This window comes from Carcharodon carcharias, chromosome 22, assembly GCF_017639515.1.
Source record: "Carcharodon carcharias isolate sCarCar2 chromosome 22, sCarCar2.pri, whole genome shotgun sequence".
NCBI lineage: Eukaryota > Metazoa > Chordata > Chondrichthyes > Lamniformes > Lamnidae > Carcharodon > Carcharodon carcharias.
The window spans coordinates 39,385,521-39,413,110 of NC_054488.1; the positions used below are offsets into that span (position 1 = coordinate 39,385,521).

The 27,590-nt window shown below is 41.8% G+C and overlaps 1 protein-coding gene across 2 annotated transcripts in view; it reads left to right on the forward strand.

Moving 5' to 3' along the window:
- Positions 1–27,590, forward strand: part of rbfox3a (RNA binding fox-1 homolog 3a) — a 161,357-nt gene that overhangs the window by 14,413 nt on the left and 119,354 nt on the right. Inside the window, exon 2 of one of the 2 annotated variants that reach the window (XM_041217114.1) lies at positions 18,002–18,139. In XM_041217114.1, coding sequence (XP_041073048.1) covers positions 18,002–18,139 — 138 coding nt within the window. Of the gene's footprint in view, positions 1–17,998; positions 18,140–27,590 lie in introns of both variants that reach the window. The other variant, XM_041217115.1, reaches the window with a different exon arrangement.

Below are 27,590 nucleotides of genomic sequence, written 5' to 3' on the forward strand. Positions count from 1 at the left end.
TTTTCCAGCAGATAATTTCTAATCCCCAAACTGACTTTCACGATGAGGAAAGAGTTGGAGATTCTTTCCTTTAACTAAGCTAGTGAATCTTCCAGTCTCGTATAAATCCTCATGGACTTTGTTCTCTTCAATCAGAGTGCGAACTCCCACCTGCATTTTTGTGTGGTGACACTCCAGGCTAACATTTTCTCTGCTTATGTGCAGGACTATCTGCCTCTACCTTTCTGCTGTTTCTCTCTCTCTCAGATTTTTGCAGGGCATTTACTGCCAATGCCCACTCATAAAATATGGCCATGGATGAGGTATGAACAGATTACTGACATCCATGAAACTGTACACCCATCAAGAGTCAGGGCCATGAAGACAGGAGGGGAAAATAAAGAGAAGACCTTAGGGAATGACCAAAAGAAAAGTGCACATATGTAATTTGCACATGAATCCTCTTCACTAAAAAGAATGCTGCAGGCATGGGACTCCATGACTTCTTTATGTTATGCTAAGCAAGCATTTATTTTATCTGTTTACTGACCATTTGGAATTATTCTGAACTATCTGAATTTAAAGGCTTCTCCGTAGTCTGAATTGCCTTGGTCAGACTTTCAGTCGCTGTCATTTTCTACAAAAGGGTTTGGAAAATTGTCTGCGTGCCTGCTCTGTTACAGAGTAAATGGCTTAACCACAGATGCCGTGATAATTGGTGCAAAGAAGCACCCTCAGCTATTGGGGTACAATTGTCTCTTAGATCCCACTGCTAAAGGAGCATCTAACTTTCTGTTAGTTTTTTTCAATAAACATTATCAGGTTTGTAACTCAGGAATTTGTTTCTGATCACTGATGAGAATCTAGATGAATATTTTTAACACTATGACATTTATAAATCTTAGCTAAAAATGTTGGTGGTGCAGGGTGGCCCATAACCATTTCTCCACATGTCAAGTTCATGATCTTGCTTAAGCTGTCAGGTAACGATATTAAGCAGAAGCCAAATTAACCCCTCCAAAAAGGGAAAAGCAGAGGGTGAGTTATCCTAGGCTGCCCCTGGTGGCTGTTTCAAGAATAGCACTGTCAGAGGCTTTGGAATGGACTCCCTGATCAGAAATGTGGTGCTTGGAATGGCTAAAATAAGCTCAAATGCCTACTCAACTCAGTAAAGACAATGTTTTGTTCATGTAAAATAATAAAGGTCATGGAATAGATGTCTCTTTAAAGTTACCACTAATGTCACAGAGTTCTAAATTTCAACTTCTGTTCTAAAAAAATACATTAGGTCCTGCCATACTTGCCACACTGCTTGCTTCTTTTATTCATGGTTCAACTTCTTGTCTCCATGGGTACAAAGACAGATGTGTGTCTGCTTGAATACATTCCGAATACAAATCCAGAGTCCAGTAAATGGGTGACCACGGTCTCCAACAGGCGAACAATTAATGTGTCAATCCCACACTACACATTCTCATTAATGTGCAAATTGGATGCAGCAAGAATAAGAGGCAGCTCTGTAAGGCACATTTATTAGATCTAAAAAAAAAAGCAATGTTTACTTAAACATGTTTACATGCCTGCTGATATTTAACCTTTTGATTTGTTGATATTTTTGGTGCTTCCAACATCTTTATATTTCTGTTGCAAGTGACTTGGGATTTCCTCAGTGATAATCTCTGTAAAAGGAAGCAAGAGAGGCCATGAAATCTATATTCCACTAAAAACCAGTGCAAAGTGGGCAGCTGCATGCAATGTATGGCTGGGATGCGAAGGCCCAAGGCTCATCTGCAAGATACCAGCGAGCAGCACTCCTGCTCCACCCATCTCCAGATTAAGTAAAGAAACAGAAGAAACAAAAAAATACTGGTTTTCTGGTGGAACCTGATGACCTCTGTTTAGGCCCGGTCAAATTGCCATTTTTTGCAGATTTCGCCACCTGGTCCTGAAACAGCCAATAGGTTCCTGATGAGTTTATTCAAAAGGCCAATTTTTGGTGAGCCCCAGGTACTCAGATTTTTTTTTGGGAGGAGAAGGAACTTGGAGCCAGAGACTGTGCCTAGAATATGTTGCTCCAACTCCCAAGAACCAATTTCTTCCCCAAGAGGGTGGGGAGGTGATGGCATAGTGGTATTGTCACTGGGCTAGTAATCCAGAGACCCAGGGTAATGCTATGGGGACCAGGGTTCGAATCCCACCACGGCAGATAGTGGAATTTGAATCCAATAAAAATCTGGAATTAAAAGTCCAATGATGATCATGAAATCATTGTCGATTGTTGTAAAAACCCATCGGGCTCACTAATACCCTTTAGGGAAGGAAATCTGTTGTTCTTACCTACATGTGACTCCAGACCCACAGCAATGTGGTTGACTCTGAAATGATCTAGCAAGCCACTCAGTTGTAACACAAAGACACAAAAAAGGAAGGAAACCGGATGGACCACCTGGCATCGGCCTAGGCACCAGAAACAACAACAGCAATCGCAACCCTGTCGACCCTGCAAAGTCCTCCTTAATAACATTTGGGGATGAGTGCCAAAGTTGGGAGAGCTATCTCAGAGACTAGTCAAGCCTGACATAGTCTCCTCATGGAATCATACCTCATAGATAATGTCCCAGACTCCACCATCACCATACCGGAGTATGCCCTGTACCACCAGCAGAGGTGGCAGCACAGTGGAATACAGTCGGGAGGGTGTTTCCCTGGGAGTCCTCAACATCAACTCCAGACCCCATGAAGTCTCATGGTATCAGGCCAAACATGGGCAAGGAAACCTCCTGCTGATTACCAAATAGCGCCCTCCCTCAGCTGATGAATCAGTGCTCCTCCATGTTGAGGAAGCACTGAGAGTGGCAAAGGTACAGAATGTACTCTGGGTGGTGGACTTCAATGTCCGTCGCCAAGAGTGGCTCAGATGCACCACTACTGACCGAATTGGCCGAGTCCTAAACGACATAGCTGCTATACTGGGTCTGCAGCAGGTGGTGAGGGAACCAACAATAGGGAAAAACATACTTGACTTCATCCTCACCAACCTGCCTGCAGCAGATGCATCTGTCCATGACAGTTTAGGTAGGAGTGACCACCACACAGTCATTGTGGAGACGAAGTCCTGCCTTCTAATTGAGGATACCCTCCATCGTGTTGTGCAGCATTACCACCATGCTAAATGGGATAGATTTTGAACAGACTGAGCATCCATGAGGCGCTGTGGGCCATCAGCAGTAGCAGAATTGTACTCGAACACAATCTGTAACCTCATGGCCTGGCTTATCCCCCGCTCTACCGTTACCACCAAGCCAGGGGATCAACCCTGGTTCAATGAAGAGTGCAGGAGGGCATGCCAGGAGCAGCACCAGGCATACCTAAAAATGAGGTGTCAACCTGGTGAAGTTATAACACAGGACTACTTGTGTGCCAAACAGCATAAGCAGCAAGTGATAGACAGAGCTAAGCGATCCCACAACCAATGGATCAAATCTAAGCTCTGCAGTCCTACCACATCCAGTTGTGAATGGTGGTGGACAATTAAACAGCTCACTGGAAGAGATGGCTCCACAAATATCCCCATCCTCAATGATGGAGGAGCCCAGCACAGCAGTGCAGAAGATAAGGCTGAAGCACCCGCAACAATCTTCAGCCAGAAGTGCTGAGTGGATGACCCATCTTGGCCTCCTCTGGAGGTTTCCAGCATCACAGATGCCAGCCTTCAGCCAATTCAATTCACTCCACATGATATCAAGAAATGGCTGAAGGCACTGGATACTGCAAAGGTTAAGGGCCCTGACATCATTCCAGCAGTAGTACTGAAGACGTGTGCTCCAGAACTTGCCGCACTCCTAGCCAAGCTGTTCCAGTACAGCTACAACATTGGCTTCTACCCAGCAATGTGGAAAATTGCCCAGGTATGTCCTGTACACAAAAAGCAGGACAATCCAACCTGGCCAATTACCGCCCCATTAGTCCACTAGTAAATTAATGGAAGGGGTCATCAACAGTGCTATCAAGCGGCATTTGCTTAGCAATAACCTACTCACTGATGCCCAGTTTAGGTTCTGCCAGGGCCACTCAGCCCCTGACCTCATTACAGCCTTGGTTCAAACATGGACAAAAGAGCTGAACTCCCGAGATGATGTGAGAGTGACTGCTCTTGATATCAAGGCAGCATTTGATCGAGTGTGGCATCAAGGAGCCCTAGCAAAACCAGAGTCAATGGGAATCGGGGGAAAACTCTCTGACTGGAGTCAATCATAGCACAAAGGAAGATGGTTGCAGTTGTTGGAGGTCAGTCATCTCAGCACCAGGACATCACTGCAGGAGTTCCTCAGGATAGCGTCCTAGGCCCAACCATCTCCAGCTGCTTCATCAATGACCTTCCTTCCATCATAAGGTCAGGAGTGGGGATGTTTGCTGATGATTGCACAATGTTCAGCACCATTCACTACTCCTCAGATACTGAAGCAGCCCATGTCCAAATGCAGCAAGACCTGGACAATATCCAGGCTTGGGCTGATAAGTAACATTTACACAACACAAGTGTCAGGCAATAACCATCTCCAACAAGAGAGAATCCAACCGTCGCCCCTTGATGTTCAATTGCATTATCATCAATGAATCCCCGACTATCAACATCCTGGGGCTTACCATTGACCAGAAACTGAACTGGTCATATAAATACTGTGGCTACAAGAGCAGGTCAGAGGCTAGGAATCGTGCGACGAATAACTCACCTCCTGACTCCCCAAAGCCTGTCCACCATCTACAAGGCACAAGTCAGGAATGTGATGGAATACTCCCCATTTGCCTGGAAGAGTGCAGCTCCAACAACAATGGACAATATCCAGGACAAAGCAGTCCGCTTGATTGGCACCATATCCACAAACATTCATTCCCTCCACCAACTATGCACAGTAACAACAGTGTATACCATCTACAGGATGCACTGCAGGAATTCACCAAGGCTCCTTGGACAGCACCTTCCAAACGCACAACCATGACGACCTAGAAGGACAAGGACAGCAGGTAGATGGGAACACCACCGCATAGATGTTCCCCTCCAAGTCACTCACCATCCTGACTTGGAAATATATCACCATTCCTTCACTGTCACTGGGTCAAAATCCTGGAACTCCCTTCCTAACAGCACTGTGGGTGTACCTACACCACAGGAATGCAGTGGTTCAAGAATGCAGCTCACCACCACCTTCTCAAGGGCACCTAGGGATGGGCAATAAATGCTGGCCCAGCCAGCGAAGCCCACATCCCATGAATGAATTTTTAAAAAAATTTTGCGATTTGAATGATTCAAACAGCATGAACATATTCAATGTGTTCAAAATACCTCGACTTTTGGGTGTAGAAGTGGGGTAGTTCTGGTGTTGGTTGCAAGTCAGTCACACTGGAGTTCTAAATATGCGCTAAATCCCAAGGTAAGTAATGTGGAATTTGCTACACATGGAGTGGTTGAGGCAATTAGTATAGATGTATTTACGGGGAAGCTAGATTGGCACATGAGGGAGAAAGAAATAGAAGGATAGAAGCATTGGGGGCAGTTCAAAGGAGGTTTACTAGATTGACACCTGGAATGAGTAGGTTGTCTTATAAGAAAAGGTTGGACAGACTGGGCTTGTTTCCTCTGGAGTTTAGAAGAGTGAGGGGTGATTTGATTAAAGTATACAAGATCCTGAATGGCCTTGACAAGGTGGATATCGAAAGGATGTTTCCTTTTGTGGGTGAGTCCAGAACTAGGGGGCACTGTTTTAAAATTAGGGGTCACCCTTCTAGGACAGAGATGAGAAATTTTTTCTCTGAAAATTGTGCGACTTTGGAACTCTCTGCCTCAGAATTTGGTGGAGGCGGGGTCATTGAATATTTTTAAGGCAGAGATAGATTGATTCCCTTTGCTAACAAGAATCTAAGGTTATTGGGGTTAGATGGGAATGTGGAAATCGAAATACAAGATCAGCCATGATCTTATTGAATGGCAGAGTGGGCTCGAAGTGCTGAATGGTCTACTCCTGTTCCTATTTCTTATGTTCTTATATTTTGATTGAGTGAGATTAAGTAATGTGGGAGGAGGCTTGTCTGGAACTTAAACAGTGGCATAGGCCCGTTTGGCCAAATGGCCTGCTTCTGTGATGTAAATTCCATGTAAGTAGGTGCCGACAGAAATCTTGCCTCTCCTGCTGCCTCTACAAACTATATACGCATATAGAGAAACCATATTTGAACCACAGCTATAATGTGCTGATAAATCTAACCACAGACATGTACATACACATACAGGTCCCTCATGACTTGTGCTCTGAAATGTCATGCACTCATTCAAGTCATAATTGAGGAATGATCACTGATTGCTTAGGATCCCTCTCTCTCTTTCATAGTCACACATTCAGACCATGTTTGAAAGAATCTCATGCTCTATTTGGGGGGTTCTGACAGTCCCTCCCTCTGGACTGTATTTGAGTGATGATCATCATTTCCCAGGGTCTCTGATGGCACACCCATTACGCAGACCTTATGTGCTGCTTCGCTTGTTTTGCAAAAGATAATTCCCAAATTGTTTAATTAAACTGATAATCTACAGATAATATGGACTCTTGTGTTTGTTGAAACTGCCAGATGTTCTGCCATGTGTTTCCTAGAATGCCACTGGGCTGGAAAGAACAGAGCCTCTACAGATCAGTGGAGAAACAGAACAAAAAGTCTCTCTGTCACTGAACATATAGAACATTGTTCATTTCAACTAACCTTGTATTAGAATGATTATTTATAGTGGCTAGGCATTGTTTTCACTGAGTTGAATATATACATTGTTATCCGTTCTATTACCTTTGGTGACTATATTCCTTGTCTGCATCTGTGGCCCCACAGGATGGATAATACTCCTCTGCAACTGACTACTTTTATTAAATCAATTTAAGGAAATCAATAAATACTAGTAGATCTCCCCAGGCATTATTCACAGGTAGGCCAAGATCTGGAATGCCATGTCTGATGCTTACAACAGCAGCCTAAATGCAAAAACAATTTGCTCATTGCTGTATTATAGTAATTTACCAAAGCAATATTGAAGTATTGTTGCCATGAGGCAAAAGTGTTACCTACATTACTGATACTGAAAATACAAGTCTTACAGATAGGGAAATAGTATTCCAATATTCTATCACTTCATAAAAATAGAATGTTTATCCTTTTCTCCACAAACCTTCATTAGGATAAATTCAACAATCGTATTTAGAACAGGAAGCTGAACTCAAAAATCAGAGATCCAGTATTGTAGCTTTATATTTGATCTATGTTCCTTTCATGTAGAGCTCCCCAATGGGACTGCAGGCTTGTTGAATTTGCCCTCTTATTGTCAGCAACTTACATTCTAAAATATATATTTTGCCCTATCTCCCACGGTGGATTTGATGTGTTTGATTAAGTTGTAACAACTTCATTTACTTTTTCCTCCTTCCCCAAACCATTCTTTCTAGTCATTCAAATATTAGAAGATGATTTTTTTTTTCTACCCCATTTCCCCACAGTGGATTTGTAGCCCTTACTGAAGCTGTCAGTGGTGTAATGTTGCACAAGTACGCTTTTTGCCATCACCAAAGCTTCAATGACGTCGCTCATTGTTTGTGATTTTTCCACCTCAAATGTGATTGCCATGGTGCACTGTGGGTATTTTGTTTCCATGGGAGAGGATGGAAATGAAACTCCCACAATCCATCTCTCTTACATATATAAACTATGTCTGCAAAAACTGGAACCCTCTGCCCAGTTCAAGAATTCTATCCTACCTGTTGTCATGTGATGTGACCTTCTAGGATGCTTTGTTGAGAGAGGGCTTTTGGATTTTGCCACTTCTTTGTTGTGGGCTCCTGGACAGTAGGGGAACAATATAATTTTGAATGTAGCGACACCCCTCGAAACAGGGCTTATATGACATAGCAATTATTCTGTGCTGATGTTTGTTTTTATTCATTCATGGAATGTGAGCGTCGCTGGCAAGGCCAGCAGTAGTTGCCCTTTCCTAAGTGCCCTTGAGAAGTGGGTGGTGAGCTGACCTCTTGAACCATTGCTGTCAGTGCTGTTCAGGAGCAGGTTCCAGGATTTTGACCTACGGACTGTGAAGAAGCAGCAATACAGTTCCCAGTCAGGGTTGAGTGTGGCTTGGAGGGGAACTTCCAGGTGGTAGTGTTCCCCTGCCCCTGCTGCCCTTGGTGCTAGAGGACATAGGTTCAGAAGGTGCTTTTGAAGGAAGCTTGGTGACTTGCTGCAGTGTAGATGGTACACTGCTGCCACTGTATATCAGTGTTGTCGGGTTTGAATGTTTAAGGTGGTGGGTGGGGTGCCAAACAAGCAGGCTGCTTTTTCCTGGATGGTTTTGAGTTTGTTGAGCATTATTGGAGCTGCATAATCCAGACGAGTGGAGAGTATGCCATCACACTCCTGACTTGTGCCTTGTCCACGGTGGACAGGTTTTGAGAAGTGAGGGGCTGAGTTACCACAAAGTTCCAAGCCTCTGACCTGCTCATTTAGCCACAATATTTGTATGGCTGGCTCAGTTAAGTTTCTGGTCAATGGTAAACCCCAGGATGCTGATGGTGTGGGTTGGGGGTGGTGGTTGGCGAAGCTGTTGAAAGGGATATGGTTGGATTCTGTCTTGCTGATCATTGCGTAGCATTTGTATAGTTATATATACTTGCATTTATAGAGATGAGTGAGTGAGGAGTAAAGTGTTAAAGTAAGAAGCAAGGATAACATAATAGAGATGAGCTTGGGGCAAGCCTCCAATTTCATCCTCCTAAAATCCTCCCATTACCTCCAGAGCCCTCTTGGTCTGAACTCAGGTGTCTCTGATGAGGCAAACCCTCCCCGGCCAAGGGAATATGAGAGATGTACATCACCTAGGTAATCAGACTTGCAGCCAATTTATGCACAGGCAAATTTATTGGCATAGCAGCATACAGAATGTCTGCTGAAACAGTGGTTCTCAAGCTGTGATCCGTTGATTCCTGGAGATCCAGACAGATATGAAATAGCATGTCAGGAGCAAAGTGCAGCTGCTACAAGTGAGCTTGCTGACCCACCCAGGAGGAGAGAGTGAATGGAGGAGTGCTGAGAGTGGTATGAAATACCTGTTTTCTGAAAAGCGCTAATAAAACACTCTCTACATGCAGCACTTCCATATTTGACTTATTATGTAGTATTATAATTTAGATGGAAAAGGGTGTCTGTGATTATTAATCCTTGAAAAGAACCATTTAGCGAAAACAGTTTGAGAACTGCTGTGCTCAAACATAGTTATTGCTGGCCATTTGGAATGTAGGCGAGTGGTAGTCACCAGATTGTATTCGATCCCTGTGATGATCTACCAAGTTTAAAGCATGATTGGCTAAATAAGCAAAATGTGAGTACATTTACCTTGCCAACTTTTCGGAAACCAGCAACTCTTTTTGCTCACTTACTCAAAGGATTTTCACACAAGTGAATTTCATTCGGCTAACTTGCTGTTCTTCACTAGCAATCACTCCCAGTTTCAAAAATGGATGTCTTTTTTGACAAGTTCTCCAAAGCTGCAACTGGAATGAAGCCATTTTGCTTCATCACTTTGCATCAACAGTGTCCCATTTCTAAAGGCAGAAAATCTTTAAGAAGAGGCAAAAAGGAACTTCTCTAGCCAACTGTGGATTAGGAAGGCCATTCCAGGATTTTTGCCTCTTATCACTCCAGCTAGAAGTCCATCTTGCATGTTGATCACTGTTTTTGCAAAGATATTTTTCCCAAAAACAGTCCTATATTTACCTTTTACCAGTTTTAATCCACGATCCTGATAATTTTCTTGCAATTCAATTTTATTTTGGTTTTACCTTTTCATGGCCATATCTACCTTGCATGCCTCTATATGATTACAACATTGATTGGGGCTTGTGCCAATATCCCACCATTTACAGCAATTTTCTGTTTGCCTTGAAAGAGGGAACCTCAGTTCATGAGACAAAAGACGACCAGGCAGTGGGACCAGGGGTGGTGATATTCCTGTGTTGGGTTTTCCCAATCATCAGTGTCCGGTAGAACCTAATGTTTCAGGAGAGGCTGGGAGAGCAAGGGCATGGAGATGTATCATCTTTCACAAGGGCAAAGTGGATCTCACCATTAGGGTCCAAGTCAGGCAAGCAGCTTGAACCACTGAAGACCAGGATATATACATAATTTTGTAGTTAGCCTTCTCACTTGGAATCCTAGAAAGTGTGGACAGCATCATTCTGGCCAACACAGACAGGTGGACACCTGTAATATATCAAAAGTGGCACTCCTGCCCAGATACCCTCAGTGCGGTCAGTGCTGGAGGACACTGAGATCCTAGCGGAACCACCATAACTTATAGAATTTTAGGGTCTACCTGAGGTAACAAATACCCCTGCAGCCTGAAAAGCTCAGGTTCCTTCTGTCTTTCGACTCCATCAAAGCCTTTTACTCCAGAGATCAGCATTTGGCTCTTCATTGCATTGTTTCCAGCGCTTGAATGTTTCTCTTGTTCCTCAGCAACCAGAACTGGCCATGATATTCAAGAAATGTCTCAGGTGCTACTGCTTTGACAACGGAATTCAACATTCTCTTCGCTCGGCATTACTTGGGCTATTTGATTGCTGAGTCTACTAAAACTTCTAAGTTTCTGTTAGCTTGAAATTACATATTATAAAAATGTCCCAAAGTGTTTCCCAGCCAATGAATTACTTCTCAAGTACAGTCGCTGTTGTTCTGGGGCAAATGCAGCAGCCAATCTGTACATAGCAAGGGTCTACAAATAGCAATAAGATGAATGATTTGTTAATCTGTTTTGATGGTTCTGGTTGAGGGATGAATGATGGCCAGGACAATTCACTGCTTCCCTTCCAAAAAAAGACTACCTGGGTATCTTTGTTATCCACCAGAACAGATAGATGGGGCTTTGGTTTAATGTTGAATCCAAAATTCAGTGGATCCAACAATGCAGCATTCCCCCAGTGCCGCTTAAGCCTAGATAGTGATAGTGGCCTATATTCACAAGTGTCTGACTCAGAAGTGAGGATGGCCATTGAGCCAAGATGATATTTATGATTGTGTTGCTGCCACATAAATGTGTTTCTCCTGTGACCTTTTTAAAAGTAGCTGGTGTGTTTTTACAATGATATAAAAGCTCATAAGGGATTGTGTAAATATATTGTGAGTTCATTTATTAATACGATGCTGATGGGAACATATATACATGGATGGAAAACTTGAGGACATCAGCAGCAGAGTTGTGTACGCTACGCTCTGCTCACAGGCCAAAGTGAAACTGAGACTGGATCACATGACACATTTCCCTTCTAGTGGTGGCATGCTGCTATCCATTAAAGGCATATTACAACAGCTGATGCCAGGTAACCCTGACCCTGGCGTATTGACAACCTATTGTACCTAGTTCCCCCAAAGCATTGTAATATCACATAAAAGAACTCATTATGTTAGCTCATAGCACGAAAAGAGGTGCAGTCCCAGCACTTCTGCACTGAGACAGCACTATTGACTCCTAGAATCTTTCATCTCAATGCATTCACTTACCTCCTAATAGTCAGACTTTGATTTATGTTTCAGTACTTTGACCCTGTCTTTACTTATTCCCCACTTTCCCTTCTTATTATGCACATTTTCAAGCCAATTTTGGCTATTTATTTTGACTATGTTGCCCTTGACATGTAATTGTTTTCCTGGTATTTATATTTTCCCTGCTGTTATTTGTACCGCAGGTTCCGACAGTATCCTTCGGTCCAGTCTGCTTAGGATAATGATGTAGCCTTTATTTATTGCAACCCTTTCACTTTGAAAGAGGTTGAAGTAGTTTCCAATAAAGTGTAAAAAAGAGCTAAATAGGCAGAGATTAACGATACTGCCACAATAGTAATTAGAAGTGGTAAAATTAGATCAGCCTGCACTATCAAAGTTTTGCAAGTGGTGAAATGTAGGAGCTTGTTCCACGTTGTGCAATTGCAGCATCTGCTGTACACTTTCCTGCTGTGCCAGGTTAGACGGTTAGTTGATTTTCACTCAGTGCTTGCTGAAATGGTTTTCCACATCTAGTTACTCATTATTCCATTTAACTTGAATTAACTGCAAAATGAAGCTAAGCTACAATTGCCAGAAGGTTAAAATGCAAACTATTGAAATATACATTTGCAAATCTAAGTCAATGCTACTAATTACATGTTTCAAATGCCTTACATACTTCACATTGAAATTCATGCTTGCATACAGCATCAGTTGGCCAATTGAAATTTCATATGTATCCTCCAGCAGTGACCTCAAGTTCCCAAAAGAGTCCATATTATTTATTTACATTTTTCATTATGTTTCATGTGCACTAAGATCATTTTTCACTTAAAATTGGCCCTCTTCATTACGAATTGAATTGATCTTGTTATCTCAGTTTAAGAGCAATGGTTATCCATATTGATTTAAATACACTAATTCTAAATTATTACAAATTTTAAGGAATAACTCAATTACATTCAACCCTTAGATCCAAGCTTTCAGGAAATTCAAGCTTTCAGTCGCTAACTCATGCAATGCAACACTGAAAGAAATACTGGATTGCAATGATACAGGTGCTCAGGTGTTAGGAGCATTCATGTTACTAAATTATTTAGCACCTTCCACAAAAATAAAAGCTTTAAACAATTCCCATCCATACTTCTTGCATGATCCTGTGATACTTTTAGACAAGTATAACTGTCAAGTCTTTAACTCATGTTGGTCCAGATTTTGAGGTCAGTGGCAACTGAACAGTACTCACCGTTTAATATGCTTACAGCTGCCTACAGACTCTCAGTGAGCTTTTGCATGACAACATATGGTAATTAGAGATCCATTTCAGAGTGGCATTTCTATAGCAAATCTGGGACTCGTGAACGAAACAAGCAACAGTGTAATTCTTCAACCTTTTAAATTGAAGAATCTTTATGAAATCACACACAGTCTAAACCAGAAAGTTTGAGTTAGAATATTTAATTAAATGTAGTCATGCACAAAAAGCAAAATAAAGGAAGGGGAAGAAAATGGGATTGAGAGAGGGTGATAAAAAATACAGAATGAAAATGTAAAAGAATTTTAATTTCATTATTTAAATCACCAGTAATAATTAAAATCTGAAGGAATGAGACTCCACATTTGTATAAGTTAATTTTCAGTGCCAGCGGGGTTGCTTGGCGATATTAAGACTTACTGTGCCATTTAAAATTCACTTACCACTTAGAACGAGAGGCCATAGTTTTAGGCTAAGGGGTGGTAGATTTAAATCAGATGAGGAGGAATTACTTTTCTCAAAGGGTCATGAATCTGTGGAATTTACTACCGCAGAGTGCAATGGATGCCAGGACGCTGAATAAATTTAAGGAGGAGATAGACAAATTTTTAATTAGTAATGGGTTGAAAGATTATGGGGAGATGGCGGGAAATTGGAGTTGAGGCCGAAATGAGATCAGCCATGATCGTATTGAATGGCAGGACAGGCTCGAGGGGCTGAATTGCCTACTTCTGCTCCTAGTTCTTATGTTACACTTGAATGGACAAGCCATAACTTTAATGGTGTGTTCACAAAAACTTCACACCCTTTCATGTGTTTAATTGTGAATATCTTGGCAAAGCAATGGTGTAGCTATCCCTTAGATATTGTCTTTACCTAATAGTTTTCACTGTGACCAAATCTGTTTTTTGTCTTTTTCCTCCTCCAAGTAAACAGGATTTGAATAGTGGTAAATGCCATTTTGCTATCCTTTTGCTCAGTTTGGCATCTTAAGCATCCATGCAGCTCTTCTAGAAATGCAACTTATAACTCCAGATATGCATGCATATCATTATTTAGAACAGAGTTCAACTGCATTTTAATTAAATTCCCTCCCTGATACTGTTCTTTGTTTCCCAACCGAAAACTATTATCACTATTTAAGGCATGTTGTAAAGTGAGAGTCAGCATCCATGGTGACTGACTGAGACTTTATACCTCACATTGTATACTCTTCATTTTGGTGCTTACTAGCAGGCGGGAAATTTTGGATGATTTTATTTTCTCTCAACTGTTATTGCCCTGCTCAGGTCAAATCCTGGACAGTGTACTGACAGTAGAGGAAAAATAAAACCACCTAAATTCTTGTGCAGTTTGTGACTCAAATTCTCAACAGTCGAGTGAGGGTGTGTAACATATCCAAAGACACTTAGGGCCTGCGCAACAAGGATATTTTATCTGTAGAGTGCATTTGAGCAATTGTCTGCAAAATACCAAAATTGATAACATAGAACATTTAAAAAGTGAAGGAAATAAATTAAGCTCAAATAATCCAGGAGATTCAGTACCTGCTGGGAGCACTTCCACTGCCAGACACCTCTGCAGAGAGTTGTCTGTTGCCTATAATAGCTATAAATTTCACAGATGTCTGACACAGCAATGACAGACAAAGAATTGTTTGATGCAAGAAAACTTTTTAACGAGTACTGCTCTATATTGACAAAGGCAATTCTATTAATATTCTTATTTTCCAGGGAATGTATTTTTTTCTTATTGATTTATCACAATTACTATGATTGTCATGAGCTATTATTAGCATAACAAGGAAAACCGGATTCTGTTGATTATCATATTGGGTTTTTACATATTACAGTATCACAACATCCTTAGCCTGTCATTCTTTGAGTGATGTGCACACACACAAACGAGCTGCAATGCAGCAAAATTTTAATACAAGCTTTAAAAAAAACCTTTCTTAATTAGCAAGTGTGTAGCTTAAATAGAATCTCTCAGCCTGTAGAATAAGTGCAATATCAAGAGTTTTATTTTTGTTAAACTTAACTGTGCAAGTCTGGGGGTTCCTGTGAATCACACAAACCCTCCATTATGTTGAAATAATAATGGAAGACTGTGCTGATGTTCTGGAATACAAGGTACCAGATCAAGTATCTTATCAGCCACTTTATCCTCAGTGTCCAAGCATTGTTACAGTTGATCACAGTTTCTTTTCATGTTTGAGCCACCACCTTGTTCGTCTGATCTTTTGTAACCTGCAAGCTAACTGTTTCAGCTCGAGCATAAACTCTCCATTGTTGCTGACACACAGGAGGGTGTGGGTAATTGACATCCCATCACGTTACAGCTTCATGAGACAAATCTCAATTGAGCCCAACTATCCGAAACCAAACGTATCATGTCTTCAGTCTCACTGAATTAGGAAATAATAAAAACAGTAAAGCCAAAAGCATTGCTTGAAAAGCAGATCATTCGGCAGCAAAATATGGTCAAATTTTAAGGCACACGAGCCACTGATCAAAATAAAAATAACAATAAATTAAGTTTATTTAAATAAATTGAAGACCCAATAATTTATGCAGAATCACAAAAAATACAACTGCACATGATCATTACACTGACAGCTAGAGCTTGGGTACTCTGGAGTTTGGATGTTGCAGAGGTTGTGGTGCCAGAGCTCAGTCTAGCTCTCTCACTTCATAGCTGAATTTAACTCAGTTCTACCATCATATCTGGACTACGTGGAGGATTTTCAATACTAGTGTCTGAATTTTCATGGGGATGGAGAGATCCCCGGCTTATTCAAATGGCATCAGAGCCCTGATTCTGTAAGTCCTGTTGCCGAGCTCAGTATTTTTGTTGCGGGAGGGGGGCAAAACTGGGGTGGGGTCTAGTTTACACATCTGTGCTTCACAAAGGCAGCTGCACATGTAGAAATGCAGCTGCCTTCAAACAGATCCAATTTTCGTTCAGGAGATGTCCAAAACACCAGGGCGGAATTCTACGGCCCTGTGGTGGGGGCTAGGGCTGTAAGATGCAGCGAGCCATTCAAAAGTCCATTGACTTCAGTAAGACCGTAAAATCCTGCTGGCATAAAATTCCACCAAACTTGTGAGCTTTACACTTTTCATGAGATGTACTAAACCTCTAGGATTTGTTTGGAGAGTTAGGGTACCCTTTTGGATGGGTCCAGGGACACCTTTGGGCGAGCTCAAGTGCCCATCAAGAAAGGTCAAGTGCCCTTTGGAATTGTTAAAAGTAGACATGAATGCATGTAAAAGAATGGTTAAACTCATTGGTTAAGGCATTTAAATGTCCTGGCTGTTTTTTTTTAACCTGTAGTTTTAAAAGATATCATTGCTTGCTATTTCACTCTATCTGTTGACATAAGCTTGAGGGCAATCATTGAGGGCTGCATGACTGATTCCAAACCTATTATTGTCACAGTTTGACAGCTCTAAGTGGTTATAAAGTCTGATGTGGGGCTATGAATAAAAATGCTTGTTTTCATAGGGGATGAAATAGTTGCAGGCATTTAAATGAGAGTTTTTTTCTATCAATGAGAGTTTTTTAGATAAAATAATGCGGGCATCAATAGACATATAAAACTTTATTTCATCTCACAATCAGTCTTGAGGTCTGCACATACTGGGTGAGTTGGTATGAAGTGTGTAAAGGAAAAAGGTGGTGGATGGGGATGCATGGGTTGGCATGAGTTGGCACTTAGTGGCAGAGGGTCTATAAAGGGCCATTAGGGTGGGTGGGGGCATGAGTTGGTATTGGTTTGCATGGATAGGGTATGGGGTGGTGAGGGGGTGCGAAGTGATTCTTGACTAGAGGGCTGTTTTTCACTTTTTTTTTTACAGCTGAGACAAAGTGCCAGAACACTATGACAGGCCTTTCTGATAGCATGCCCCGACACCCGGCAGCCCCTGTAGCTGCCTCCGCACTGTTTCTAGGGGTGATGCCCACCCCTCTGACTCCACCCCCACCCTCCTGGAATGAAAATCTGACCATCTGGGGCATTTTGACCTGAATGGGGTTTGTGGAGGCGGGAACTTTCCCAATTTTGCAATCCTGACTTGGGAGTGAAAATTCAGGCTGGGTTTTCAATATGCCACTTGAATGTAATGATTTCCTCAGCATGCATTATTTCTAAGGTTGTTTCTTTTAATACAATTGATGCACAAGTTTAACTTTATTGAAGTGTCTTGTGTCACACCATTCCCAATGGCCACCCTCCCATCCCCAACCCTCTCCCCCGCACCAGGTAACTTGATATTTTCCACTCACGTTTAGCTGAAATGAAATTGTGGAGCAGTATGGCAGTCTGAATCCTGGTCAGATGGTGCAACTTGCTGTGGCCAAATATGATCCTTGGCTAAAACAGCATTCATATTGGCATTATCACATTGCTGTAGAGGACACAGCTATTGTATAAGTTACAATAATCATGCCTCTCCCACTTAATGAAATGCACTGCATTCCGAAACCTTCTGACATACTGCTCAGTTCTAAAATATGGAATTGCATTAAAGATAACAATTAGTTCATGTCGCAGTGCTGGGCCCGTGATGCTCTTTTTTGTGAAGAAATGTTTTTAATCATGAAGATGGACCCAGAACGGAATGAAAATATCACCTTTATTAGATTTGTAAATGTGATGATTGTTGAAACCTCATCAGCACCTGTTCAAAATACACGGAGAATCCTTTAGATCCTATTTCTAATTAGTTTGCCAAATGATCAGAAAGTAAATCACATAGTTTTTCAAGCTATTAGAAAATGGAACAATTAGTTTCATGTAATCACTGTGGATGTAAAGGACCATTTTACATGTTTGCGTATAGTCCAGTTCCTAATGAACACTATTTTCATATCTGAATTTTGTTTTGCAAGTGACCTATCAACACTGAAATTGTCCTTTGTTGGTGTTCCCTGGGTAGTACGGAACAATGCACGTTCCAGCATAAAGTAGATTGTATCCTAAAAGAGAATAGGAGAAGGAAAGGGACCGTGACTAATGGGGAAGGCATGCAAATATGGCTTGTTTAATTTGACAGGCAATTTGGATTCAAAATGGCTATTCTGGGAATGAGAATGCCTCACCTGACCTAAACCTCACTTCTATGTCATGGCTGGCATGCTTTGCATTTTACTTGAACTTGCCTGTCATTTTATCATTTCCTTTTGCCGTTCCTCCAGCAGACAGATGAAGCCGCACAGACAGATTCGTCACAGCAGCTACAGTCATCAGAGACCACAGAGAAACAGCAGCCCAAAAGGTTACATGTCTCCAACATTCCCTTCCGATTCAGAGACCCTGACCTGCGACAAATGTTTGGGGTAGGTGCATAGCTTTTAATCATAGATGAAGCAATGACCCTGCCTGCCACAGAAATTCTGAGCTCTGACATATATATTCACACTTGTTCAGCATTCTATCATCAGGTGCATTGGAGCTAGACAGCACAATCTTTATTGACTGATGGTTTACAGATTGGGTGATTGATTGCAATTTTACAGGAGAAAGAGATGGGAGTAATTTATTGTGGCCGTGTCAGCACACTTCAAAATGGACTTTAATTAGGGATTTTGCACTTAAATCCAACATTTCCAATCAAGTGATTCAAAGAAGCTGCATTCTTCAATTTGACAATTCTACTAATAACCTGCTGAATTAATATATGTTGAAAACTTTGCTTTTTTAATTTGATGTGGAATGGAACACCTACTGTCTACCAGAGCACTTTCAACTGCATGAGGTTAAGACAGGTACAGCTGTCTGCCCCTGCTTACCTGTACCCAGACCCTGCCTCTTAGGCAGTGTTTACTTACAAGGCATTGGTTTCATGACAGTGATAAAAGTTGATTGAAGCAGAGAACAGAAGCATTCTTTCTGGAAGGGATTTGATTATGTAATCCTTTACATATAAAATTGAAATGACATGATATATTTAAAATCCAGTAATATCAAAAAGAATGACAGTACATGTGTCCCATTTTTTAAAATAAATGAACAGGGCATACAGTTCATTTGAATTAAATGCTGTAAACCTCTAATTAAATGATTCTTCCGGAGAATTAAAATTAGGTCACAGTATCACATGACCATGTCTTTATTTTATAAGTGCATTCAGCGTGATTGTAGCCTAAGACTTTCTCTTGCTACAAGTAAGCAGAACTTCAGCTGAGGACACAACATTTTTGATTCTTCACATGAACTGCTCGTGGAATTTACCTCTCCCAGAGGTCAGATGGCTGCCAACTGCACTAAATTATTTATAAACTTAAACCCAGACTTAGTGTTTGTCCTTTCCCAACAGAGCCTAATAACACATTATATTGAATCTGGAGATTATGAGATATCTTTTCCTCTGGGTATTAATTTGAATAAAAAAGCGGATGATGATAAGCAAGACTGGTAGAATGTGGTACCAGACTATTTTTTTTTCCATTATTACTGTTATTTCAAGTCTTGCTCATAGCTTGGAATGAATGTTAGTAAATTAATGAAATGAAAAAAGTAAAGGGCTTGTTAAGGAGCTTGAAACCTTTTTGAAGGCATTTCCTGAGAATATCCTGAAGAATTGAGCAGCAGCAGGTATGCTAGGAAAACGAATGGGACCAAAGACTGTCAAGTCCCCTGGATCTGACGGCCTGCGGACTAGGGTATTAAAGGAAGTGGCTACAAAGTTAATTGATGCATTTGGTGTAATCTTCCAAAATACCCCAGATTCAGGAAAGGTCCCAGCAGATTGGAAAACTGCAAATGTAACGCCCCTATTCAGGAAAGGATGGAGGTAGGAAGCAGGAAACTATAGGCCAATTAGCCTAACGTCTGTCACTGAGAAAATGCTGGAATCCATTATTAAGAAATCATTAGCAGGATATTTAAAAAAAGTCATAATACAATCAAGCAGAGTGAAATTGCGCTTGACAAATTTATTAGTGTTGCTGAAGAAAAGGGACATTTTTTGTCGAAGCCTTTCATCTTGCACCCATCAGGACAATTCGCAAGAATACCAAATGTAAAGGGAACAACAATTTATGCTGTACAAGAACAGAGTACTGATTGATTGGCAAGTGGACTCTGACTCTAGTGGACAAAACAAAAACAGAATTACCTGGAAAAACTCAACAGGTCTGGCAGCATCGGCGGAGAAGAAAAGAGTTGACGTTTCGAGTCCTCATGACCCTTCGACAGAACTTGAGTTCGAGTCCAAGAAAAAGTTGAAATATAAGCTGGTTTAAGGTGTGTGTCTGGGGGGCGGAGAGATAGAGAGAGAGAGAGGTGGGGGGGGGGGGGGTTGTGGTTGTAGGGACAAACAAGCAGTGATAGAAGCAGATCATCAAACACTAGGAGGGAAATGGAAAGCAAGGAAGGTGAGCAAGACAACAGAGAGATACGGAAATCTTGTCGCAGAGAGGAACAGAACTTCTTCAAGGAGGTAGGCATTTCTTGAAGAGCAGTGGCAGTCAATTAAACACAGAGATAAAAACAAAAAAACTGCAGATGCTGGAAATCCAAAACAAAAACAGAATTACCTGGAAAAACTCAGCAGGTCTGGCAGCATCGGCGGAGAAGAAAAGAGTTGACGTTTCGAGTCCTCATGACCCTTCGACAGAACTTGAGTTCGAGTCCAAGAAAGAGTTGAAATATAAGCTGGTTTAAGGTGTGTGTCTGGGGGGGCGGAGAGATAGAGAGAGATTCTGTTTTTGTTTTGGATTTCCAGCATCTGCAGTTTTTTTGTTTTTATCTCTGTGTTTAATTGACTGCCACTGCTCTTCAAGAAATGCCTACCTCCTTGAAGAAGTTCTGTTCCTCTCTGCGACAAGATTTCCGTATCTCTCTGTTGTCTTGCTCACCTTCCTTGCTTTCCATTTCCCTCCTAGTGTTTGATGATCTGCTTCTTTCACTGCTTGTTTGTCCCTACAACCACACCCCCCCACCTCTCTCTCTCTCTCTATCTCTCCGCCCCCCAGACACACACCCTAAACCAGCTTATATTTCAACTCTTTCTTGGACTCGAACTCAAGTTCTGTCGAAGGGTCATGAGGACTCGAAACGTCAACTCTTTTCTTCTCCGCCGATGCTGCCAGACCTGCTGAGTTTTTCCAGGTAATTCTGTTTTTGTTTTGGATTTCCAGCATCCGCAGTTTTTTTGTTTTTATCTCTGACTCTAGTGGGTTGCCTCAGGGCAATTTCTTGACCAATTAGTGTAAAGCTGCCTGGTTTAAAGTTCAAACAATGCTTGGCAGTTAACTGTCAGTCTCTGCCAACTGGTGCATTCTCCATGGCAATGCCTCTACCAATCAGAGTTCACTTGCCAGCCAATCAGCACACTCTTCTCATACAGGTTAAATTGTTATTCCCTTTACATTTGGTATTCTTGTGAATTATCTTGATGAGTGCAAGACAATAAGCTTCAACAAAAAATCTTTTTTTTTTAGCCACACTCAAGTTCTGTACTTCCAAATTTATTAGAGTTATTTGAGAATGTAACATGCAGGGTGGAGAAAGAGGAATCAGTGTGTTTGGATTTCTAAAAAGTCATTCGATAAGGTCTGCATAAAAGCCTACTATACAAGCTCATGCTGTTGGGGGTGATATATTAGCATGGCGAGAGGATTGGCTAACTAACAGGAAACAGAGTGGGGATAAATGAATCATTTTAAGATTGGCAAACTGTAACTTAGTGGGGTGCCATAGGGATCACTGCTGCGCCTCAACCATTTACAATCTATATTATTGACTTGGATAAAGGGGCACAGGGTACAGTAGTTAAATTTGCTGATGATACCAAAATAGGTGGGAAAGCAAGCCATGAGGAGGACACAAAGTGGCTGCAAAGGGTTGTGTATATGTAGGTTCAGTAAATAGGTAAATGTTTGGCAGATGGGATATCGTGTGGGAGCTGAGGTTATGCATTTCGGTAGGAAAAATAAAAAGCAGAATATCATTTAAATTGAAAGTGACTGCAGAATGCTGCTGTACAGAAGGAGCTGGGTGTCCTAGTACGCAAATCACAAGAGGTTAGCATGTGGGTAGAGCAAGAAATTAGGAATACTAAAGGAATCTTGACCTTCATTGCAAGGAGGATGGAGTGTAAAAGAAGGGAAACATAGAAATATAGAAAATAGGAGCAAGAGTAGGTCATTCGGCCCTTCAAGCCTACTCCACCATTCAATATGATCATGGCTGATCATCTCTCCCAACACCACATGCCTACTCTTTCCCATACCCCTTGATGCCTTTAGAGTCTAGAAATCTATCTGTTCCCTTCTTAAGTATATTCAGTGACTTGGCCTCCACAGCCTTCTGTGGTAGAGAATTCCATAGGTTCAGCACCCTTTGAGTGAAGAAGTTTCTCCTCATCTCAGGCCTAAATGGCCTACCGAGTATCCTGAGACTGTGACTCTTTGTTCTAGACCCCACAGCCAGAGAAAATATCATCCTTGCATCCATTCTGTCCCGCCCTGTCAGTATTTAATACATTTCAATGAAATCTTCTCTCATTCTTCTAAGCTCCAGTGAATATACGCCTAATCAATGTAATCTCTCATCATATGATGAGAGATTAGCTACCATTTAGCTTAAGAATGCATAGCACTACTCACTTCTATGTTAAAATGAAAATTCTATTACTATAGGGAAATAAAAGCGTCAATCATGCAGACCCTTTTAAGTTTCAATAGCTGAAACTGTGAACACTTGAAACCCCTTAACCTTGGTGTACATAAACACTGTGAAATTGGCAGCAGAGATCAGAGGGCCCGAGTTGTCAATCAAGCAATATTTTTCCTGGGGCTCAGGTGTTTTAATATGCAAGTGGATGACTGGGCTCTCAGCTAAGAATACATGAGGCTTGGCTGAAAGCCCAGAAATCCATCAACCTATTGAAACAACTGAGCCCCAGAGAAAACATTGCTTGATTGACAGCTCTGTCTCTGATTTCTGCTGTCAAATGCACAATGTGTGTTTACACAAGGTTAAGAGGTTTCAAATGCTTGCAATTTCAGCTACTGAAACTTTAAAGGGTCTTGATATTGACATGTTTATTGACTTCCAGTAAAAAGATGTTTTTTAGCATAGTGTAAAGTTATGAATGAATGACTGTTTTTAAAGCCCTTTTTTTACACATCCTATTGTCACTATGGACTTCATTGGTTCTATAGAGTGTACAATGGGTCAATGGGCGTGGAAGTACCATAGCTTGGCAGAGGGCACATGAGAGGCCATGGGATTGTTTGGGGACATGGGGGCATGCGAGGCCATTGGGGGGCATACCTGGGCATGAGGTGGCATGGATGGAGAATGAGAGTGTATGGGGAGGGAGGGTGTGATGGGTGGGGGCTGGAGGACCTTCCTGTTTTTATTTTAAATGGAATGAAGTTCCACAGCACTGAGGCAGGTTTTTTAAACAGCCAAGCTCCGCACCCGGCAGCCCCAGTGGCTGTCTCCAACCCTTTCCCTGGGTCGGCTGACCCAATCACAGCCCACACTTACCCCTGCCTCCACCCCCACCCCACCCACCTGAAAATCCTGTCCTTGCAGGCACTTCCTCCAAAGACTGGTGGGCCGAGCTGGGAGTTTTCCTAATCCCACTGCCTGCCTTGAGGATGAAAATCCAGGCCAGATTCTGAGGGTAAGTGTTGGCAGGGTAGGAATCTAAAGCTAGCAGGCACAGTTTCAGACTAAGGGGTCTCCCATTTAAGATGGAAATGAGGAGGAATTTCTTCTCTCGGAGGGACCATTAATCTTGGGAATTCTCTACCCCAGAAAGCAGTGAAAGCTGGGTCATTGAATTTATTCAAGACTGAGTTAGACAGATTTTTGATCTACACGGGAGTCAACGGTTATGGTGGGGGGAGGGGCAGACAGAAAAGTGGAGTTAAGGCCATGACCAGATCAGACCAGACCAGGCTTGAGGGGTCAAATGGCTTACTCCTGCTCTTATTACTTATTTTCTTTTGTTATGAGCAACATGATGACATGTGAGTCAGAATGGACATTAGTTATCCAAATGATTGATCATACTTGGATACATCAGCAAAGCAAACTCAGAAGTGAATAGTGCTATGGATTCTTAAGCCAAATAGTAGCTTCTTCACACTCCAGCAGGAACTGGAGGAAAGGGTGACGCATCAGTGGAGCAGCAAACTGGTCATGGAACCAACTTCCTCGGGGGATGGGTCAATGGCACCCACCTGAACATGATGGAGGACCTATACATGATAAGGGTTCTGTTCAGTAGGGAGGCTGTAACTGAAGTTTACCATCTGCTTCTTGAAGACAATGTTCACAGTCAACCATCCACACAGCAGTGAAGATGCCCTCAACTCTTATGTCACTTAGGCCAGTCAGCATGCAATCCACTGCTGCATGAAGCAAGTGACTGGTGCTGTGTTTCATCATACATCCATTCCCAAGGTACAGGATATCATTTGCTTTATGTTGTCCACATCTACCAGTTGTTCCGTTTCAGTATTTAAAAAGTCGTACGTAAGCCATGCCACAAAATTATGCATATCAAGATAAATCTTATGATGTGTTCATCCTGAGGAAAATCTGACGGCTCTTTGAAGGCAAAGAAAGAAGGGAAGGCTGGCCACTTGGGAAAATGGGCCACGTTATACTGCCATAGCTAGTGACACAGCCTCCATACTCCAGTAATGATACAGAAGTATGGGTTAAACAGAATCTTCATGAAGAAAATGGGTGGACCACTAAGGAGGTTGACCGGGTCCAGAAAATGGTATGAGTGTGCTGCATCAAGCATAGTATTCCAATATGGACCAAGACTGAAACATGTACTTCAATGAGGAGCAGCAGTTATCCATGGAAAACCATAAGGACTAAGCACACAGCAGATACCTGCAGCAAAACAAGAAATACAGCCGGGAGACTTATGTTTGAGGGTCTTTATTGCCGGGTTCTTCTCCAATGAGCTCCACAATTTGCTATTATCACTTACCATGGGCGAGTTTTCAAGAGCTAAGCAGGTAGTTGCTTTTTCTGTTTTTCTTCATTAACATTTTCTATTCTGTGCACTAAAATAATAGTAAGTAAAAGGTTTGTCATTTTGTGTTACGTCATACAGAGAATGTTATACAACTGGGTTAAGGGTTTGTCTGTTAATGCTGACAGTAGTAATTTCCAGGCAAATGTTTGTGTTCTTCTGCTCAGCTTGTTTAATTTGCTTTTCTCATATTTTTACTGCTTTCTTTTAATGAACACCTTCCCATCCCTTCCCTGGGTGTCCCACTCCCAGGCGCTTATTAGGTTAGGCCTCAGAAGCGGTGGATGAACACTCTTGTCAAAATCCCTGCGGTATCGAATTAATAAAATTACCTACTCGTATCAGAAACCTCTGACTGTACTGACCATACTGGTGCTAGAGAGTGATGTGCATGATTCAATGTTTTGGGATGCAGCACTTGCTACTGACAGGGGAGGCAATTGTCTGCTCACAATTCTCTGCATGCTGGAAATATGTCATCAGGAGACTCCCTATCCTTCAAAGATGTGTGCTGTCTGCATCCCTAGAATGAATTTTGTTTTAAATATGAGAGGTGACCTTATGAAGGTTTACATAAGGTGGGATTTGAAAATGTGAATTTGCATGTTACTTTAATTTTTTGTGATTAAGACAAGGGTTCAAACTAGTCAAATGTAATTTTGACATATCAAGGACTTCTTGGGGCACAGTGAATAATTGCAATTGGAACAGATTTCTCTCTAAAGTGAGGAAGTCTAAAATTCTGGATGCATTTAGGAAACAATTGGAGTTTGCAATGGGGGAGGGGTCGAGGAAACTTTATGGTGCATCTGGGTGCAGGAACTAATAATCTTCCTCATCCATAATTACCTTGTGATATGCCCTTTGGGTATTGTATAGTTAAGGCATGAATTATTCAGCAATTGTGCACAATTAGTGTGCATGGACATGTTAATGTATGATTAATATGGTACCTAACTTGGTTTACACAGTCATCTGCACACCTCTTCAATTTCCTCATTCAACACCTTTTAAATGCTGTCTTTCAATTCATTGAACAGATCTGTTTTCATGTGTTGTTAATGGTATCTCCTGGGAAGGTACAACTCCTTGCCCTCCAACTGTGAGCCAATTTTCCCCAGAACCATGAGAACAATAAGGATTAACATATGTAAATGGACAGTTTTAAAATTCAAACATTTTGCAATTGCAACAAGGAATTGCTGGTAATTCAAAGCTATCCATCAGAAGTTCTTCATGGTTTTATAATGGCAGATTTTAGAATTAACAGAATTAGAATATACTGAGCCACCAGTAGGGAATTTGAATTAAATAATGCACTAAATTCTACATTTTTTATAAGACAATTCAATTATCAGGGAATGCACAGTATGGTAACATAGTGGTTATATTACTGGACTAGTAATGCAGAGGCCTGGATGAGTTAAAATCTCACACAAGCAACAGGGGAATTTAAATTCAACTAATTAAATAAAATCTGAAATAAAAAGCTAGAATCAGTAATGGTGACCATGAAAAAACTGGATTATCATAAAAACCCATCTGGCTCACTAATATCCTTTAGGGAAGGAAATTAGACATCCTTATCCAGTCTGGCTCCAAACCCACAGCAATTCTTAACTGGCCTCTGAAATGAGAAAGCAAGTCACTCAGTTGTATCAAACTGCTACGAAAAAGAAAAATAAACCTGGACGCATCACCCAGCTTCCATCTAGGATTTGGACAAAGCAAAGGCAATCCCAGCCCATACAATCCTGCAAAGTGCTCTTCACTAACAAAATATTCTCTGGATGGAGGATTTCAATATCCATCACTGAGTACCATTACTGTCTGAACTGACTGAGTCCTGAAAGACATAGATGGCAGAGAACCAACAAGAGGGAAAGACCTACTTGACCTCACCCTCACCAATGCACCAGTTGTAAATGCATCTGTCCATGACAGTATTGGTAGGAGCGATCAACTGCACAGTCCTCCCGGAGACAAAGTTCCATCTTTACATAGAAGAGACATTTCATTGTGTTGTGTGCCACGCAGGGTGACCATCTCTGATTCAAAAAAAAAAGGGATACACTGTGTTGGTGCTGGTGAATCTGTGAGAGTGGAGTGGGGGTTGTTGGGGAAACATTCAGGGCCGTGGGGGAGGGAGAGCCACAGGCATGAGACCAACTCCAATTCTGAAGCTGCCGCCTGCTATTCCCACCCCGTTTTAACCCACCCCATCCCTGGACACCAGCAGTTTAGCCCCAAACCTCCCATGCCCAAAGCAAAACATGTCTTTTGCTTGACCCAGGACGCAAGACTAAAGGCCAAGTTACAGAAAGGTCCCGGAAATGCCGGGACACTTGGTCACCCTGGTGACACTACCACAGTGCTAAATGGGATAGATTCAGAACTGATCTACCAGCTGAAAGCTGGACATCCAAGAGGTTCTGTGTGCCATCACAGCCTGAAAACTCATGACCTGGCATATCCCTGGCTCTACCATTATCACAAAGTCTGATTCAATGAGGAGTGTAGGGGACCATGACAGGACCAGCACCAGACACATCTAAAAATGAGGTGCCAACCTGGTGAAGTGACAACACAGAATACATGCATGTTATCAAGCAGAAAAGGCTATTACTCGATAGAATTAAATTATCCCATAATCTGCGAATAAACTCTGGTGTCCTGCTGCCTTCAGCCTTGAATGTTGGTGAGCAATTAAATAACTAACCAGAGGAGGAGGCCCTATGGGCATTTCAATCCTCAATAATGACAGAGCCCACCAT